A 17,810-nucleotide genomic window follows, 5' to 3' on the forward strand; every position below is an offset into this window, starting at 1 on the left:
GGAGGTGATCAACAGTTTCTAACACCGACAAGAGGTCAAGAAGGGGGACTGAGAAAAAGGACATTTGATACAGCATCTAGAGGACTAACACAAAAAGTCATAATGACTTCATAGTTAACTGTAGCATGCCACAGTATGATTCCAGTAATAGATTTCATCTGCTTTCAAAGGATAAGCCTTCCACTAAGAATGGAGAATATCTTCACCAGCAGGCTGGCTATCTGATGATCAATTCTTTGGCCATGGTAACCTGTGAACAAAAGTTATATAAGATGGGCAACACCCACATGGATGATTGTGTAACAATACAGAACTTATGGGCTCAAGGCAGCAGGGGAGTTTTCCATCTCCCTCTAAAGGGGTTCTTAGTTCTGAACTAGGTTCAGTTCTGGGGGGAGGGTACCTTGACCCCTAAATAGAAGGATCAGGCTTTTTTTAAACTCTTGAACTCTCTGACTCTTTACATCTTCACCCTGCACTTTTCTGCTGGGCTGCTTATAAAATCTTTAAGATGTCTTTAGTTTGTCTAGTTTGTCCTTGACTCCCAGTACAGATTCTGGAGACACTGCAAGGACACTGATAAGAACTCCAAATGTTCTATACTTTTCTTAGTTTGAAAGATCTATTTTTGCTCAAGGGAGGGAAGTGAGGAAGACGCAGAGGTTCTACTACCCCATCCCCACACAGATATCCCCAAGGAATTCCTTCTTAGGGACTTGATTGTAACTGTTCTTTCCTGGTTCACCTCTGGAATGTCCCAGTTCCAATCTATCTTGCTCTTTTATATAAGACCCACAGGGCAAGGCTTTCTACAGCTAATCCCTATATACTTCCTGTGTAGCATAAATCCATTTCATCCAATGGCTTGAAATCACTCTACTCTCTTTCTTGTCTATCCACTCCATTAACTAGATTGTTTACACTTAGTTCAATGTTTTTGATGGATTCAGTAGAGGTGTCTAGTCCTAGTTCATATTTCTGTAATTATTAAGGTAGGAATATGGAACTTTTGCCTTATATTTAGTACCCAAAAGATTTCACAAAAACATTATTGATAAAGTCATATACATGAAGCAGAGGCTTTTAACTACTAATACATTGTCCTTGGAGGTAAATACTTGAGAACATTAAACAATGAATTGCTTAGTTGGATGTGGTGAATGTTTCTTCTTCACTTTGGCTATTGCTGATAGTACAGATAAAAATGATGTCTTCTCATAAGCCAGGCTGCAAGTTCTGCTCACACTTCTGTCAATGGTAGTCTTCTCCAAGAAACAATACAGTGGCTATAGGAAGCATCTCCTGGGAGTGTAGTTGGGACCATGAGGGAAGCTTTGCAAATATCTCATTTTATCTTCACAACAACCATGGGAGGTAGATGCTGTTGTTATCCCAATTTTACAGATGAGGAAATTGAGGTAAACAGAGATTACTTTCCCAGGACCATACAGCTAGTAAGTATCTAAGACTGGATTTGAAATTTTCTGACTCCAATTCCAACATTCTGTTCTAACTGCTCTTCTTAATTGTTAAGTGAGGATTAGTTCCCCAGAAATTCTATTCTTCCTGTTGTTCCTAAGTTAGGTCACATAAATCCCTGTCAAAACAACCCAGAGAAAACAAAATACTTTGTAGCATTTAAGAACAGATAAAACAGATAAAAAGAATAGATAGGAATAGATAAAAAGAAGGCACCTTTCCTATGATGAGGAAGGAAATAAGGAATGAAGGGAAGTAAAAGTATTTAGTAAGTCCCTACTATGTGCTAGACCCTGTGCCAAATGCTTTACAAATATTATCTCATTTGCTCCTCATAACAACCCTATTCCCATTTTACAATTGAAGAAATTCAGGCAAACAGAGGTTAAGTGACTTGCCCAGGATCACACAGCTCCTTCTAAGGGGTGTGACTAGATATTTTAATACTGTGATGCTTCTCTGTTCCAAACTCAAGAATCTCTTTCTTCTCTGAATTTCTGCAGCACTTAATATCTTCATTATACCCCATGGAATTTGATTATACACTGATATTTATTGCTCTAATCATTTCAAACTAATCAGCTTTGTCTTCCTAAGTAAAGTGCAAGATTCTTGGAATTGTCCTCTTCTTATATGTATTATGAATACCTTGCATAGTATTGGACATATAGTAGTTGTGCAATAAGTATTAAATTGTCCATATGTCCCATTATCTACTGTCTGCAATATGCACAGTACAAAAATGGTTAATTTTTTTCATTCTGAAAAATATGTGAGAATTGCTTAGGAGTTTGTTTTACCTTGTGTTGCAATGATTCCTGTCTGTCTATCTATTAACAGAGTGACAAGTCAAAATATTCCAGAAAATTTAGCCTATATTCTAGAGCTCTGGTTGGCTCCAATGATCAGGGGAATAAAAGGAAACAGAAAATTTATCTGAAAAGATCTTAGATCTAAGGTTAATAAAGAAAATATGTAAGAAGAACAACTATTTCTTAATAGTGGTGAATGGATATGACCAGGCAGTTACCAAAAGAAGAAAAGCAAGCTATCAGTTTACAGTAAGAGAAATACTAATTAAAATAACTCTGAGCTTCTACCTCAGAGCCATAAAATTGGCAAAGGTGACAAAAAAGGAAAATGATATTCAGTATCTTCCTACTTACTGCTTCCTGACTGACTATAAATATTCCCAAGTCCCCTCCATACTTAAAAACTCTCACTTCATCCAACGACCCCAACTAGCTCTCATCATGTATCTTTCCTCCCTTTTATAGCTAAACTGCTTAGGAGGGTGGTCTACAATAGATGCCTCCACTTCCTTTCCTCTCAACCTCTTCTTAACTCTCTGAAGTTTCTCTTGATTCAAATAAAATTGCTCTTTTCAAAGTTACCAGTGATCTCTTAATTGCCAAATGTAATGGCTTTTTCTTAGTTTTCTTCCTTCTTGGACTCTGCATCTCTTAACACCATTGAGCATCCTCTGTTCCTTGATATTCTCTTTTCCCTAGGTTTTAATGAGACAGCAGCTCTCTCTTGCTTCTTCTACCTGTCACACATCCCCTTTACTGAATCTTCATCCAGGTCATGTCCTTTAATCATGGGTGTCCCCCAAAGTTCTTTCCTAGGGTTTCTTTTTTTCTCCTTCATACTATTTTTCTTGGTGATCTTATCAGCTTCTATAAATTAAATTATTATTTTTATCATTATCATTTACATTTATCCAGCCCTAAACTCTTTCCTCACTTTGTCTCATATCTCATATCATATGGTTATTGGATATATTGAATTGGATGTGACATAGGTAGCTTAAATTCAACAATATTATTGATAGCACCACGATCTACCAGTCACCCAAGCTTACAACATAGATGTCATTCTTATCTCCTCTCTCTCTCTCTTACTCCCCATATCCGGTCAGTTTCCAATTCCTGTTAATTTTATCTTCTTAGTGTCTCTCATATACATTCTCTTCTCTGATACATTACTTTGATGCCAGACCTCATCACCTCATGCCTGGACTATTGCAATGGCCTTGTGGTTGGTTTCCCCGCCTCAGATATTTCCCCACTTTAATCCATCCTCCACTCAGTTGTCACACTGATCTTCCTAAAGCATAGGTTTGTCCACGTCACCACCACCCCTATTCAATAAACTCAAGGGGTTCCCTCTTACATTAAGGATTAAATTTACAATTCTCTATTTGGCTTTTAAAGCCCTTTTACCTCTCCACTCTTCTTACACCTTGCTCCTCTAAATGATTTTAATAAATTCATGATTCAATGACTTTAGCCTCCTTATTTTTCCTCAAATAAGACATTCTATCTTCCTTCCAGTGCGTGTTCACAGGCTGGTCTCCATGCTCATCTCTGCATATTGGTTTTCCTACCTTCCTTCAAATCTCAGCTAAAGTCTCACTTTGTGTAAGAAGACTTTATTGGTCCTCCTTATTCTTTGTGCCTTCCCTCTGAAATGTTCTTCAGTTTATCCTGTACATATTTTGTTTGAAAATAGTTGTTTATATGTTTTCTCTCCCATTAGACTGTGAGTTCTTTGAGAGCAGGTAGTGCTTTTTTTGCCCTTCTTTGTATCTCCAGTGCTTAGCACAGTGCCTGGCTCACAGTAGGTGTTTACTTTATGTAAACTTTATGTACTTTTATACTGCATTTTTGTATTATAACCATATGTTTACTTGCTTTATCCTTCCTACTAGATTTGTAGTTCCTTAAGGGAACTTAACAGTCTTACTCATCTTCATATCTCCTGAGGCCTAGCATAGTACCTTTTACATAGTAAGTACCCTAAGTGTTTGAGGAATTGAATTTACTGAATTTAACTTGCTTGAAGCCTGTGTTAGAGGTATATGCATCAACAGGCCTGGAGTTCAGCAGCAAAAAGTATAGTGATCACCTGATCCACCTATCTCTAGAAATATGATAGAAATGTCATAAAAATGAGCTCTTGATTGTCCATCTCATTTCCCCATCAGCCTAAAGAAGAGATATTAGCATGGAAGAGTCAAGGAAAGAAGATGAAAGCAGTTGAGATGAATTAAAGTAGTTTAGCAAAAACTAGGCTTTGTTCATTTTAAGTATGTTGGCCTTGGCTCTGGGGCCTAGGGCTTCTTATTGCTTAGGAGTGAAATGTTCTAAGTGATTTCACTTGGATTCTTTCACTGGGACAAAGAAAGACATCAGGAATACAGCACAGTTTACCTGTTTATTCCCAACAACTGGTGCCCAAAGGCTAAGTGGAAATGGAACGTTTTGGGAGGTGTTAATCCTCCGGAGATTAGGAGACCCACTTTGAGGTAGTCATGCTAAATGACACCTTGCCTTATTTTCTGTTTTAAAGCTAGTATCCTTTATCAAAGGAAAGTTTCAGACCTTAGAAAATATAGGGATTTACACGATTTGGGTATTTCCCTCCCCCTCCCCCCCCTTCTCTCTTTGGTAGTAAAGCCATCCCTAGAAAAGATCCCTTCCTTGGTTTGTTTCTCTATCATATATTACTAAATTCAGCTTAACTGAACGTTTTATCAGAGGAAAAACAGATGCTATTCCTCCCTCTCATTTAATAAAGCCCAAATCAAGGACTTTTGTTTCTAGTATTTACGACATATTTTGGTCTTCAGTTCTGGAAGAAAATTTTTTTAGGGGTTTTCAATTCTTATCTCAAGGTTGTTTACTGAATTTTAGTTAGTTTGCTTAGGATCAATGACCTCTATGACTTTTCGACTTTTTTTTTTTAACTTCTGTAGGATACAAGCTGTAAACCAGGTCCTCCCCTCCCCCCCCCAACCGGGGAGGGAAGGATGTTTACCTGAGTTCACTAGATGAACCTGCAGAAACCAAAATATCTGAATAAATTTTATCCTCAGTGTACTGCTAAATTAATTGTTAAATTACACACCATCTATTGTGTAGCTTGTCTTTCCTCTCACTTCTCCTCTACACCTCTCTCCCTCACCCCAGTTTAAAAAAACTAACAAACAAAATAACTATCAAGGTATACCTTGAAAGGCTAAAAACTCAGATAATTGCGGACTATTACTCAGAAGTCCAGGGTATTTTCATTGTTTCCTTCCTTAATTACTTCCTTCGAGTTAAAACTTTTCAAAGGCCACTTTAAGATTATATTCAAATCAGTTGAAGTAGAACCTCTTAGGCCAGAAAAAAGATGTAGCCCCATTGGATTTCTTTCTTTCTTTTTAGATGGTTGTCAATAATTAAAAGTAAAAATAAAAACTTTGTGTGTGCATTTACTTCCAAGGAAATTCAAAGCAACCCCTCCTCCCTTCCCCAGTTACAAAACTGAATGCTTTTATTTGTCAGAGTTTGAACCGCTACCCCAGCCCCTTTTGGGGGTAGTAAAGTTGAGGAGCTGGACGGGTGGGGAAATGGGGGAAGGTACAGTCGCTCCTGGAATCGGTGAGGAAAAGGTTAAGTAGGACCAGGGAGGATTTTTTTTTTTTGAAGTCTTTGACTGGGAGGTTCCATTTTTGAGGAAGGTGCGGGGGAGTTGAAAGCAGGGAAAGGGGTGGGGGATGCCGCGTTCTTGTTAGCTTTGAATTTCCAAGCCAGGGCATATCTCCTTGCACCGACTGCTTGAAGTTAGAAAATAAAAAAATAAAATAAAGAGACGGCAAAAGTTGTTTGTCGGCCTCGGGTGAGTCGGCTGGAGTGGAGAAACAAGAACTGTGCGGTCCCTTTAAGCCGGATCTGCCCGGGAGGGGAGGGGGCGATCTATCTCAGCCATCCGGACAGTTGGGGAAACCCACAGCCTACGGAGAACGCCCGGAGACAACGTGAAAGCCGAAACTTCAGACGCGGCGGAGCCCGGGAGAGACCCTGTGGCTGTGGCTCCCGCCCCCACGAGCATCCTCTTTACCCTCCGGGCTTGGATCGTAGGGGAACTCCGCGGCTTACCGCTGCTCCGCTCGGGACCTTGCCGGGGAGCAGCAGTCTGGGGGGACTGAAGGCTTGCGAGCATCGCCCCTTTGAAAGTTGGGGGGGAGGGGGTTCTTGCTCCTGTCCGGAGGTCTCGGTGGAGGGGGCGCTGCCTCGCCCGGGGCTGGGTGTGGGGCACGAGGCAGGGGGAGATGGTCCGGGCTGCACCGAGCTGCGGCTGGGGGCGTAGTGGGGGCGTGCGTGTCTCTGACCTGCGGCTCGCTCCGGTCCCCGCTGCATCCCCCAAGTGATGGGGAGCCAGGGTGGAGGCTGCTGTAGCCGCTGCACCGCCGCTGCGCTCACTCCCAGTTCTGCGGACCGCTCCGGCGCACCAGCCACCCGAGCTCGCCCTCTCTCAGCCTAGAAGGAGCTTCTCCGGGAGCTGCTGCCGCTGCCACCGCTGTCCTACAGGGCCAGTTGCAGAGCCGGGTCTCCCTTAGTCGGAGGAGCACTTCTCCCCACCCCGTGGCCCCTCCAAGTGCTCTCCAAACCCCAACTTCTTGGTCGCTTCGCCTGCACTCGCCTCTGACTTTCGGTGGGGAGAGTCCTGACCGAGAGCTGGGCGTCTGGAAACTCTTCTTGGTGCGCTCTTTGTTGTCCTCTTTGGATGGTCCCCGGGATCATCGGGGCTCCTTCTCTGGAAAAGCCGGGGCTGGAGCAGGAAACCAACCAACCCTTGGCAAGACTTTTGTCCTTCGAAAGGCTCGGGGATCTTGACCACAGAGGTCGACTTGTAGTTTCGCAAAACTCCTAGAGGATTAATCCACGTTGCTTATATTAAGCCTTTGTGTGTGTATGTGTGTGTGCGCAAGTGTTGTGGATTCACAAATTTGGGGGCATCGTTTTACCCCCTCTTGGCATGAGACTGTTTGCAGAAGCCACCGGAGGACAATGATCGCTGAGTCTGCTCACTTTTATCTCTTTGGATTAATATGTCTCTGTTCAGGTAACTCATCTTTTCTCTCAATCCCAAACCCCCCCTGCATCCCTCCACCCTCCATTTATTTAAAGAACAGTAACAGCAACCACACAGTACTTTTTCAGAGTCTTTAGGTTTTGGAAAATAGGTGGTTCGTCACCTGAAGGTTTTTTGATCATGCCTCCCCATTTTCCTTTTTTTTTTTAAACCACCTCCTATTACACCCCCCCCCCCCTTAGCCCCCCATCTCCGCAGTTCCAAAGTCTTTAGTAAAACAGAAGTCTGACCCTGTGGGTGGGAGGGAGGCGGAGGCGGTGGATGGCTGTTGCCAATCTTTCTGGATGGGCCGCTTGGTTTGATCTGCGGGTTGCTTTCTTTCTTAACCAAGAGCTTGGAAGAGAGGGGCGGTGTAGAGGTACTGCTAGTAGACTTGTGGCCCCCTGAACCCGATCCTCAAAGCCAGAGGTGCCTCCTCTTCAGAGCAAAAGGGATTATTAGTTGTTGTTTTATGTAGCCAGAGTCTGTAATTAAAGCCTGATCAAGAAGAAACTGCAGGAAATAACTTCTTCCTATGGTAGTCGCTCTTCCTTGGCTGGGCTTAGAAATGCCTCAAATGAAAGGTACAGGTATTATGAAAGAAGCAGCTGAAAGGGGACTCCTTATAGTGTGGTAAAGTTAAGGTCTTACTTATAATTTTTGAAGATTTTTTTAAAGTGATAATATCTTCCATGTGAAATGTTGGAATGTTGGGAGGACTATTCCAGGATTCTTTGGTAGTGAATTTTACTGTGTATTTATTGTCTGGCGTGAGTTTTCTTACTCAAAGAAACTGGATGGAGGGGAAAAGGAGGAAGGTAAATTTAGCTTCCTGAATCCTCACCTGCCCCTTGCCCCGTTTTTTTGGGGGAGAGGTGGTAAGAAAACTGTATACAGAAAATACACCTCAGGGAATTTTTATAGTTATTTATTGAGCTTCAAGTTCTATCTTAACCTTTGCCACAAACTTTGTGTAATTAAGAAACAGTTTTGAGATTTTGTTGCAGCATTTTTTGACCGGCTTTTGTATTCTAACCAGTGGTTTTACTTAAGCAAAATAATTGCTGGAAAATCAGAACAGAGTTTCCTACTGTTAAAAATCATCTAGTTGACTGCAAGAAAATCCCAACAACTTGAGAAATGTTTACTTATCAGAGATTGTATGAATGGTGGAGAGAAGTTAAAGGAGAACTAATTTTGCCAGTTGTCTCTTAAAAATGATTTAGGGTGGTTAAGATGAAAATTGTACCCCTGTGGACAGGTAAATGGATTAAAATGTAAGTAAATTTTTTCCTTCATCTTTATCCACCTCCATTTTACCTTTTCTGTATAGTACATATCTCAGTAGTTTGCTTGTCTGGGTGTTTGAATAGGTTTATTTCCACCACTCTCCAGCCTGCCTTTCCTTCAACAAATATGCATATCAAAAGTATCAAGATCTGATTTCTCTATTTGCCCTTTCTCTTATGAGTCCCTCAGTTTAATTTATAGCTGCAGATTGCTTTGAGATTATTTTTGATTCACCTTTTCTGTTAAAGTTTATTCAAGTGTGTAAAGTGAAATGTCAGTGTGATAAATGAATTGAAGGGGAGATTACTGAAGATAGGGGGATTAATGGTCATTAGTTACTGTTTGAGGTGAGTTTGTAAGTGTTGGGGCTTCTTATCTGGCCTGTAGATTAAAGATAAGGGCACACTAATAGGGTATGGCTGATAGTGAATTCTGTAGGCTTGTATATTTTGAGGTTCAGATTCAGTTTATTACATATTTACTATCTAATGGATATGTTTGTAATAGATATGGAGTTTCTACATTTTTTATAACAGGATAATTAATTTCTTGATTCATTTCCAATTTAATTTTCAAATAAAACTCTTGAACATTTTTTTAAAGCTTTTTCCCATAATAGATGCTGTCTCATATTCTTGTCCCTCTGTAGGCTAGGGGTGTCTTTGTGTTACATTTCAAATGCAGCTTTTTATTCATCCATCCATCCATCCATCCATCCATCCATCCATCTATCTATCTATCTATCTATCTATCTGTCTATCTATCTATCTGTCTATCTATCTGAGGGCCCTTAAATTGCAAAATCAGAAAGTACTAGTCTTTGCAGACTAATTTAATTAGCTGAACTGGTATGATTTTATAGGAGTTTGTTGTAAAGCAAATGTTGATGTGAATAAAACTTCTGGGAACTCAGAGAAGTGAGCAAAGTTGGGCGTGTCCAAAACACCTGGTCATTGAATGAATAGAAGTTTTGAAAGATTGTGTTTCATTCCTAACCCTAAACACGAGATCACAAGTCTGTCACTTGTTAATACAATGTCTTTAAGGGAAATTTGGTAAGCTTACATAAATCAAAATGCATTGAGGAGGTTATGCATTTATAACAAGATGAAGCCTGTAAAAATTGCTTTTAGTCCTTCATTTTTCTTTCACAGTCTTCCATAAGAGTTCTTTAACAGTTTATAAACTCTTTTGTAGTAGTTGATAGTATGTTAATATCTTGCTGAATGCCAAGTGGAGCATTGTGTTTAAAAGGGTGTGTTTCCTTTTTTTTTTCTTCTTTTTTTTTTTTTTGGCCTTCAGTTTATTAACATAGTGCTGAAGCATATGGTATCTGTTTTTACACTGGAAAAGTAAGATTTGTTTTCATAGTGGTGGCTTACAAAAAGAACCACCCCACCCTCCCTCAACCAAACACCTACTTTGATCACTTTATATGTTTCCTTTGTGGATGTCTACAATGAAATAAGTAAAAACAAAAAAAAAATTTACTTAGCCCCACAAAAAACAAGTGAGAGAAAAATCTGTGTGGTCTTTCAGCAGCTTATTATATGCATTTTTCCTTCCCTCTTCAAATCACTTTGCTCTAAGACTTGCTTTCAAGAGAAAAAGTAGTAACCCAGGATTGTGTTTAGGTTCAAACTTAAGATGTGGTCTGAATTTCAAATTAAGTATAAGCTTCTTGGCTTGGTCCTTTTCTCCTTTCCCTTTGACAAAGGGGCATTTTTTTCTAAGGTTAGATGTGCTGTGAGTCATTTAATTTAGTCAGTGGTCAATTCTATTAGTCTGTGGTTGTTTTTTTTTTTTTTTTTCCTATTTTCCTCCCCTCCAACCCCCATATAACAAGCTTGCTAGAAAGTTTTAAAAGGCCACTAAAATTTTCTTGCTTTTCATGCTTTTGTTTGCTTCTCTCTTTTTTATACCTGGAAAGAGAAAAAAGGAGAGATGCTAGTAGAGATCTTCTTGATTTCTCAGTAGTGGAAACTTATACTAGGCATCTCTGAGTTTGACAAGGCCTTTGAAGAGAAGATCCAAGTTAGCTTTTTACTTAGTTATTTGTAATGAATATAGTTTGGAATAACTATACTGGCAGTCTCCAGTCATGTCTCAAGTAGATTTATCAATTGTTAAATAAGGGGGTACTTTTTTAAAAAGCTAAGTTTATATCCAGAATGTATGTGAAGTTTTTCTCTCTTGGCCTCAGCATAGTAGTTATTTTTTTTCCTCTTCCCAAACCCTTATATTGAAAGAAAAGCAATTCCATAATGTTGGCCTAATTGATTAAAGAAAAACTAAAGGCCAGTCTTCTTTCTAGATGTAGGTAGGGAAAATGCATTTAAATGATAGACCTCTCTTTGGGGGTACTCCCATTAGCCCCCTAATTTTAATAAATAAATAAGATGGTTTATTTGTAAAAATTACTAAAAATGTTCAACCAAAATATTTGTGCAACCAATAGACTGTTGAGTAATGGATGTGTGGGAAGAGGGGAGTTCTTTATTTTCTTCTCTAAGAAGAAGAAAATTTATATTTTAAAACAGAACTACTATATTACTCAAAATTCACTGTTCAGATGCATCATACTATAATGACTTTCTGACATACTTACAAGGAAATATTGAACATATTGAACCTTTACCAGTAGGAGAAAGCTGTAGTCTCACATCATTTTCAGTTTTTGTCTTGGAAAGGGAAAAATTTTTATCATTCATAATCATTTTAGAAATGCCTTCTCCCTGAAAAAGGGAAGCAAACAATTGATAAGAGATTTTGGATGTGGTTGCAGTTACTGTTCATGTTGGTGTGTTGTAGTGATAGTCACTTGTAGCTGGTTAGTTTTGTGCCTGATTTCTGATTTCACATATGACTCACTTCATGGTTGGTGATCATAGTAGGGCTAAGCATTAAATACCTGGTTGACCAGCTGGTTGGAAAGTACTTGAGCATAGCCTATAACATTGCTATCCTGCAGAGATCAAAAGACCACTTTTCTTTTCCATTTTGGATTAGTGTGGTTTCCTTTTCCTTTTTCTTCCAATCTTCAACTCCTTCCTCCCATTGCTGCTGTTGAAGTGTGTGTGGTTCTAGTGGTGGTGGTGGTGGGGATTTTCTGATGTGGCCTAGAAGATAAGCTTTGATCTCTTTTCCTTTTTTTTTCTTTTTTTAACGAAAGAATATTTCCACTGCTAGAAGGTTTTATGTTCTTTGCTTCAGGGAAAACTTCATCTTCATTTTATTCTAGGCTGCAAATCTTATTTTTGTGACTATTCTGTGGCTTCCAGAAATATTGTGATAATATTGTTTCATACATAAACTAATATTTTTAACAGAAGTATTTTGATTATCTCTCAGACTTCATTTATGGAGAAGTGTCTTTACAGTATTCACATCTGTCCTTGGTTCAGAGCCTGGGAAGATTGACTACATTATTTATTTATTTTAGGATGTATGTGTGTGGAAGGTGAAGAGTTTCAGAAAAGGTACTCGCATCTTGAGTTTGGTGCCAAGTAGTCCACAATCTCAATGCCTGTCATCTAATCTGACACTTAAATGAAGCATTAAAAGCACTACCAATAAACACAAGCAAATGTCAACTTACTGTTCTACAGAGCAGCATGGTTCAGTATTAAGTGAACATGTATGTATGCTGTGTGTGCCAATGGATGGCTTAATATGCATTGTGTAGAAAGAAGTAGTCTTTGATTCCCTAATAATAAAATGCATTTAAAAATCTGGTTATTTAGATCTTTGTGGTACTTATGTTTAAATGGAGCTAAAAGTTCTGAAAACACTTTTTAAAAAGCATACTTTGCTGTTGGAGGTCTAGCAAAGTTACTCTGACTTTAGTAAATAAAAAAAGCCTCTGTCCCCCACAGTCTTGCTCTCACTCTTTTGATCTTTCTGTTATATTCTCTCTCTCTCTCTCTCTCTGACTTTATCCCTATTTAAAGTATTTTATGTTCTTAACTTCTGTATGGGTAAACTGTGAAACATAGAGTATATATTTTTTTTATATGGACAGCCACCACATCCTCAGAGGGTTTCGCAGAATCAGGCACACTTTCACTTTTTTTTGCAACATGAATAAAGAAGATATTTTCACATTAATCAATAGAAATTTTGAGTTATCGCTGTTTTAAAAAAAACTTTTAAGAAGATGTTTCAAAATTTTTGGAGTTTTTGTGATTTATTGGTATAGTAAGTGGTAATCATTTGTACGTTAGGATTATAGATTTAGAGCTGGAAGGTATCTCAAATTTCATTTAGTTCAACCCTGTCATTTAACAGATGAGGAAACTGAGACCTAGGGAGGTTGTGATTTGCTTAAAGTCATATAGGTAGTAAGATTTGAACCCATATTCTCTGACCTCACAAGCAATACTTTCCCACATGCTACAAACTATGGCTGTATATGTTTGTTAGTAATTGTTTCCCTTCTATTTTGGGGAAAAAACAAAAACCAAAAGTAGTTTTTATGACAAACTCTCTACTCTTCCTGTGTAAGTAATAGATATTAACTTTTATTAAAAACAATTGGATGTCAGATTTCCAATTTAGATTAGAAATGGTTGGAGTTTCATTTCCTTGAATATTCCTTTTTTTTAAGTTTTAAAATTTTTGATGCATATTCCTTTCATCTCTTACTTGGATTTATACTGGTTATGTAACTCCTGGACAAGTCATTTCAACTGTCAGTGCTCTAGGCAGCTCAGAGAAGATTACAAAACTGCTTTGATAGGGGAAGTTTGCTATCTGAAAGTTGCTATGCCTGTGAAATTCCACAGGTTCAATCTCTGCCCCTTTACTATCAGTGGACACTTAAAAAAACCCCAAAATGTGATCAATAGTATATAAATTATGCTTCAGATTTCTGTTTCATTGGTATTTATACTTGACATTAAATTTAAATAACTAATTTATGATTAACAAGGTTTCATAATTCTAAAATTTACTTAACCTGAATGCAGCATTCTTTATTCAATTTCAAGTTATGTTAAGATGTATTTGTGGGGATTTTAAAAAGATACCTAAATTTGACAAATTTTGGATAACTAAGGACATTATCAAGTTGGGTATATTTTTCTCTTAAGGATTAATAAATAAGGTGCACACTTTTTTTGGTCTCACAAGCCTAAGGTTGACTTTTAAAACTTTATTATTGATCATATAGATGAAGGAACCCCAGTTCGTCTTGTTCAGTTCTCTCATTTTATATAAGAAAACTGAGGCCCACAGAGCTCAAGTGATTTGGGATTATAGAATCATAAATCTAAAGCTGAAAGAGATTATCTCTCTCTCTCTCTCCTCCCTCACTTTACAGATGAAGGAACTGAGGCCCAGGTAGGTTGTGACTTGCCCATCATCCAGATAACAAAATGGAAAAAAATACGGTATTTGAACCCATATCCTTTTGACTCCAAATCCAGTGCTCTTTCCATTATACCATGGCAGTTTAGTGGGCAACTTTAATCTTTCTGGAATTTCATTAACACGATTCCTTTCCATAGAAGAAAATGAGTTAAAATTGTTTACAAGTGTTAATTGTACACTTTGAGCAACCTTAAACTGCTTTAATTTGGTGTAGGGGAAATAGTTTCAGTGACTCAGAGCTACTCAATGGGGCTTATTAGCAAGTTGCATAGTTAAGGTAAATTGGCTTATGGAATTAATTCAGTTAAATTCTGTTTAGTCAGTGGGAGGTAGACTTTTAACTTATTTTCCTCTTCTCTCTGCAGAGAAGTAAGTTTCCTAGCAACATAGCTTCAAATTTGGAACTAAAGCCTGACCTAATTAGCAAATACATTTGGTTCTGCTGCCAAAAACTTAAAAAGTAGAAGTGAACGAGGAGGTAGGGAAAACTTTGAGAGCTGTGTATATAGATATACTAATGGAGAAGAATGTTCAAAATTATTCCATACTATACTAATGAGAAAATGTTGGTACTGATTCAGATGATGCACCCTTGAAATTAATCTTCATTTGTCTATTCATAAGCATATAATATTTTATCAGTAGAAATGACATTAAAGAAAAAAGCATTAATATTTACTTTGCTGCTGCACCCTAAGGACCATAAGACTTTTCCATCTGACTTGCAGCTGAAACTTTCCATATGTGTTTTTCCTCCCATGAGAATGTGAGTTTTTGAAAGGAGGGACTTTGCTTTCTGTTATATCCCCAGCATCATTTAGCACAGTGCTTTGTTCATAGTAAATACGTAATAAACATGTTTTGTTTATTAATTTCTTCATAGATAACTATGCTAAATTTCAATACAACAGAACGAACTATCAGTACCATGGTAGAGGGTGGGGGAAGGAGGGTAACAGCTTCGTTCCAGTTCTGGTTTTTAATCAAAGTAGCCAAAGAGGAAAAATGACATATGGTTTTTAATACTTTCATATAGAAGACTTGAAGTATGCTAGTACTTAGGGAATATTCCCATTCTATACAGAGAATTAGTACAAACTCAAAATGATTAGAACCTATCTGCAAGTTGAATAAATCTGTTTAATATGATTTGGTAATATTACTTAAGTGCTTTTAATATTTGAATATCATAATGAATAAGTGGAAAACACCTATTATCTCATTCATAGGGATAATGTATATCTAGTTGTAGAAAGGGTGAAGAAATGGAATTGAAAATACATATTGGTATTCTATGTTGGTAGAAATCCAAATAGTTACCAAGTTATTTTAATCACTTTTTGATGTTTGTCCTATAAGCTGTGTATGGACCATCTCTATGTAATTTCTCTAAAAGTAAGAAGTAGGAAACTTTGTGTCTCCATAAAACACATAAGGGTGTATACTGAGTGCTGTATATGGTTTTTAAGGAATTTGGTGCTATTCATTTTGTGGTATGAATTTGAGTTATACCAAGAACCACATAGTTCAGTTTTCATTTGTTTACTACTGCTTAGTAGTTGGCAATATAATATGGAACTTTATTACAGTGAATTTATTCAAAAGAATGGGATCTTCCTTTTAAGTAGGAAGACATTTATACTAGGATACAGCTTCTCAAGGAAATAGGTTTGTGAATTTTCTATTTCTTAAGTCTTTACTACTATATTTGCTCTTATAAGTTTATTGATAATAAAAATATATTTAGCAGGAGATGAATTGGTTTCTTGATTTTTATTTATCCTTTAAAGAACTGTCTAGATTTAATAGAAAATAAAGAATATAGTTTTGTGGTTGACATATTTGTGCCAGTGAGATCTGCATGCAGTCTGTAATAGCCATCAAAATCAGTTGTGTAATTGATATGCTTTCATAGGTTGATGTGTTTGGTTTTTGAGATTTTATTTAGCTTTTCTGTACTGTTATTATAGAAGTCTATCTGAATAGGAGTATATTACAAGTCCTTTGGTCTGGCTATTTTTTTTTAGAGTTAATCTGATAGTTTTTCAGTTCTCTCTACCCTCATTCACTTCTACATGTGTAGCCAAGATGCTTGGCTTCTATTCTAAAGCTGCATGGTATTTGGAACCTTATCTAAGAATCTTATATGAGGTTTTCAGGACTTAAATGGAGTGGGGGTGGGGATTATTGTTTTCTGTTGCTGAAAGGCTCTTTTCCCACTCCCTTATCCTATACCACCCAGTATATATAATTGTCCTAAAAGGTATCAGGTCTACAGTACTCCTTGATCTGAGCCATAAAACCTTTATATTAAAGAATGTTATGCCTGTTTTCATAATGTTCATTGTTTGATAGTGCCTCATTTAAAAATTTAACGTAATGATAGCATTGTCAATGGTATCTTCATGCTGTTGATTATTTTCTCAGCTAAGCAAGAAGTTTTTGTCATTGTAGTAATCCAAGTATCATTAAGTCCCTGTAGAAATGTGGTGCTATGCTGAATTCTTTTTTTTCCCTTTTAAATGGTATTTTTTTTCAAATTACATGTAAACATCATTTTTAACATTGATTTTTTAAATAAAATTTTGAGTTCCAAATTTTCTCCCTCCCTGTCTCCTTTCCCTCCTCCCTAAGATGGCAAGCAATTTGATATAGTTTATATATGTGCCATCTTGTAAAATGTATTTCCATATTAGTTGTGTTGTGAAAAAAAGAAACAGACCAAAAAGCCTATGAAAAAAATGAAGTGAAAATAGTGTGCTTTGATCTTCATTCATACTCCATTGTTTCTTTCTCTGGATGTGGATGGCATTTTTCATCATGAGTCTTTTGGAATTGTCTTGAATTATTGTATGGCTAAGAAGAGCTAAGTTAATTATAGTTGATCATTGTGCAATGTTGCTGTTACTGTGTACAATGTTCTCTTGGTTCTCCTCATTTCACTTTTCATCAGTTCATGTAAATCTTTCCAGGTTTTTCTGAAATTTGCCTGCTTATCATTTCTTATATGTGCTTAATTTCTTTACTGAATGAGTTAAAGATATAACCTTTATCATCTAGGAGCCTGTAATAAAAGCTATGAATATATAAAAATGGGATAAAGATTGAACAAGTATATACATGAATTAATGTGATTATAGTAGTAACATGATATACGAATCAGAGGATATACGAAGAGAGCAGAGGATTGCAGTTTTGGACATGACAAATGATCAGAGAGATTTGCTATTATTACAAGAATTTTCACTGAATGAAGGGGAGAGCTCTTGTTTAGGTGAAGGTTAGAGTTGGGGAGGCTTACTTTGAAGGGAGTGATTTGAGAATTAGACTAATAAAATTAGATAAGATAGATACAGTAGAATCTTACTATATTTTGTTAATCCAGAGTACTAGGTACACCATGGGCATATATTTCTCCTGAATTGTAGCACTTTATATAGAGGTCTGATAACCCTCCATTTATGAACAGTAAAGGGTACTATTAAATCCTATTTATTTAAGTAGCACAATGCATATAGTTCTCAAATACTTGTTCAGTTAATAGAATGGTTTTGAAAGTACTGGGTAAAACTTAAGTGTTGTACTCTTATGATGTTAATAATATTAGCCAAAAACATTTGAATGTAAAAAATAAAGGAAATTAAAAAGAATACATTTCCTGGTTATTCTAGAAGAGACTTCACTTTATGAAAGAATTTGCTATTGAACTCTAAAATATTCTGCTTCTCTTTAGCTGCTGTGGCATACTTAAAGTGATTTGTAAACCT

At 37.2% G+C, this 17,810-nt stretch overlaps 1 protein-coding gene across 3 annotated transcripts in view; it reads left to right on the forward strand.

The window, feature by feature from the left end:
• Positions 1-6,738: 6,738 nt before the first annotated feature.
• The window catches only part of ROBO1 (roundabout guidance receptor 1), a 449,796-nt gene continuing 438,724 nt past the window's right edge, over positions 6,739-17,810 (forward strand). For all 3 annotated transcript variants that reach the window (XM_027874166.1, XM_027874168.1, XM_027874167.1), the window contains exon 1: positions 6,739-7,374. In XM_027874166.1, the coding sequence (XP_027729967.1) occupies positions 7,224-7,374 (151 nt within the window). In that variant the 5' untranslated portion in view covers positions 6,739-7,223. The remainder of the gene's footprint in view (positions 7,375-17,810) is intronic.

This window comes from Vombatus ursinus, unplaced genomic scaffold (assembly GCF_900497805.2).
Source record: "Vombatus ursinus unplaced genomic scaffold, bare-nosed wombat genome assembly UNPS02014805.1, whole genome shotgun sequence".
In the NCBI taxonomy this organism is placed as follows: Eukaryota; Metazoa; Chordata; class Mammalia; order Diprotodontia; family Vombatidae; genus Vombatus; species Vombatus ursinus.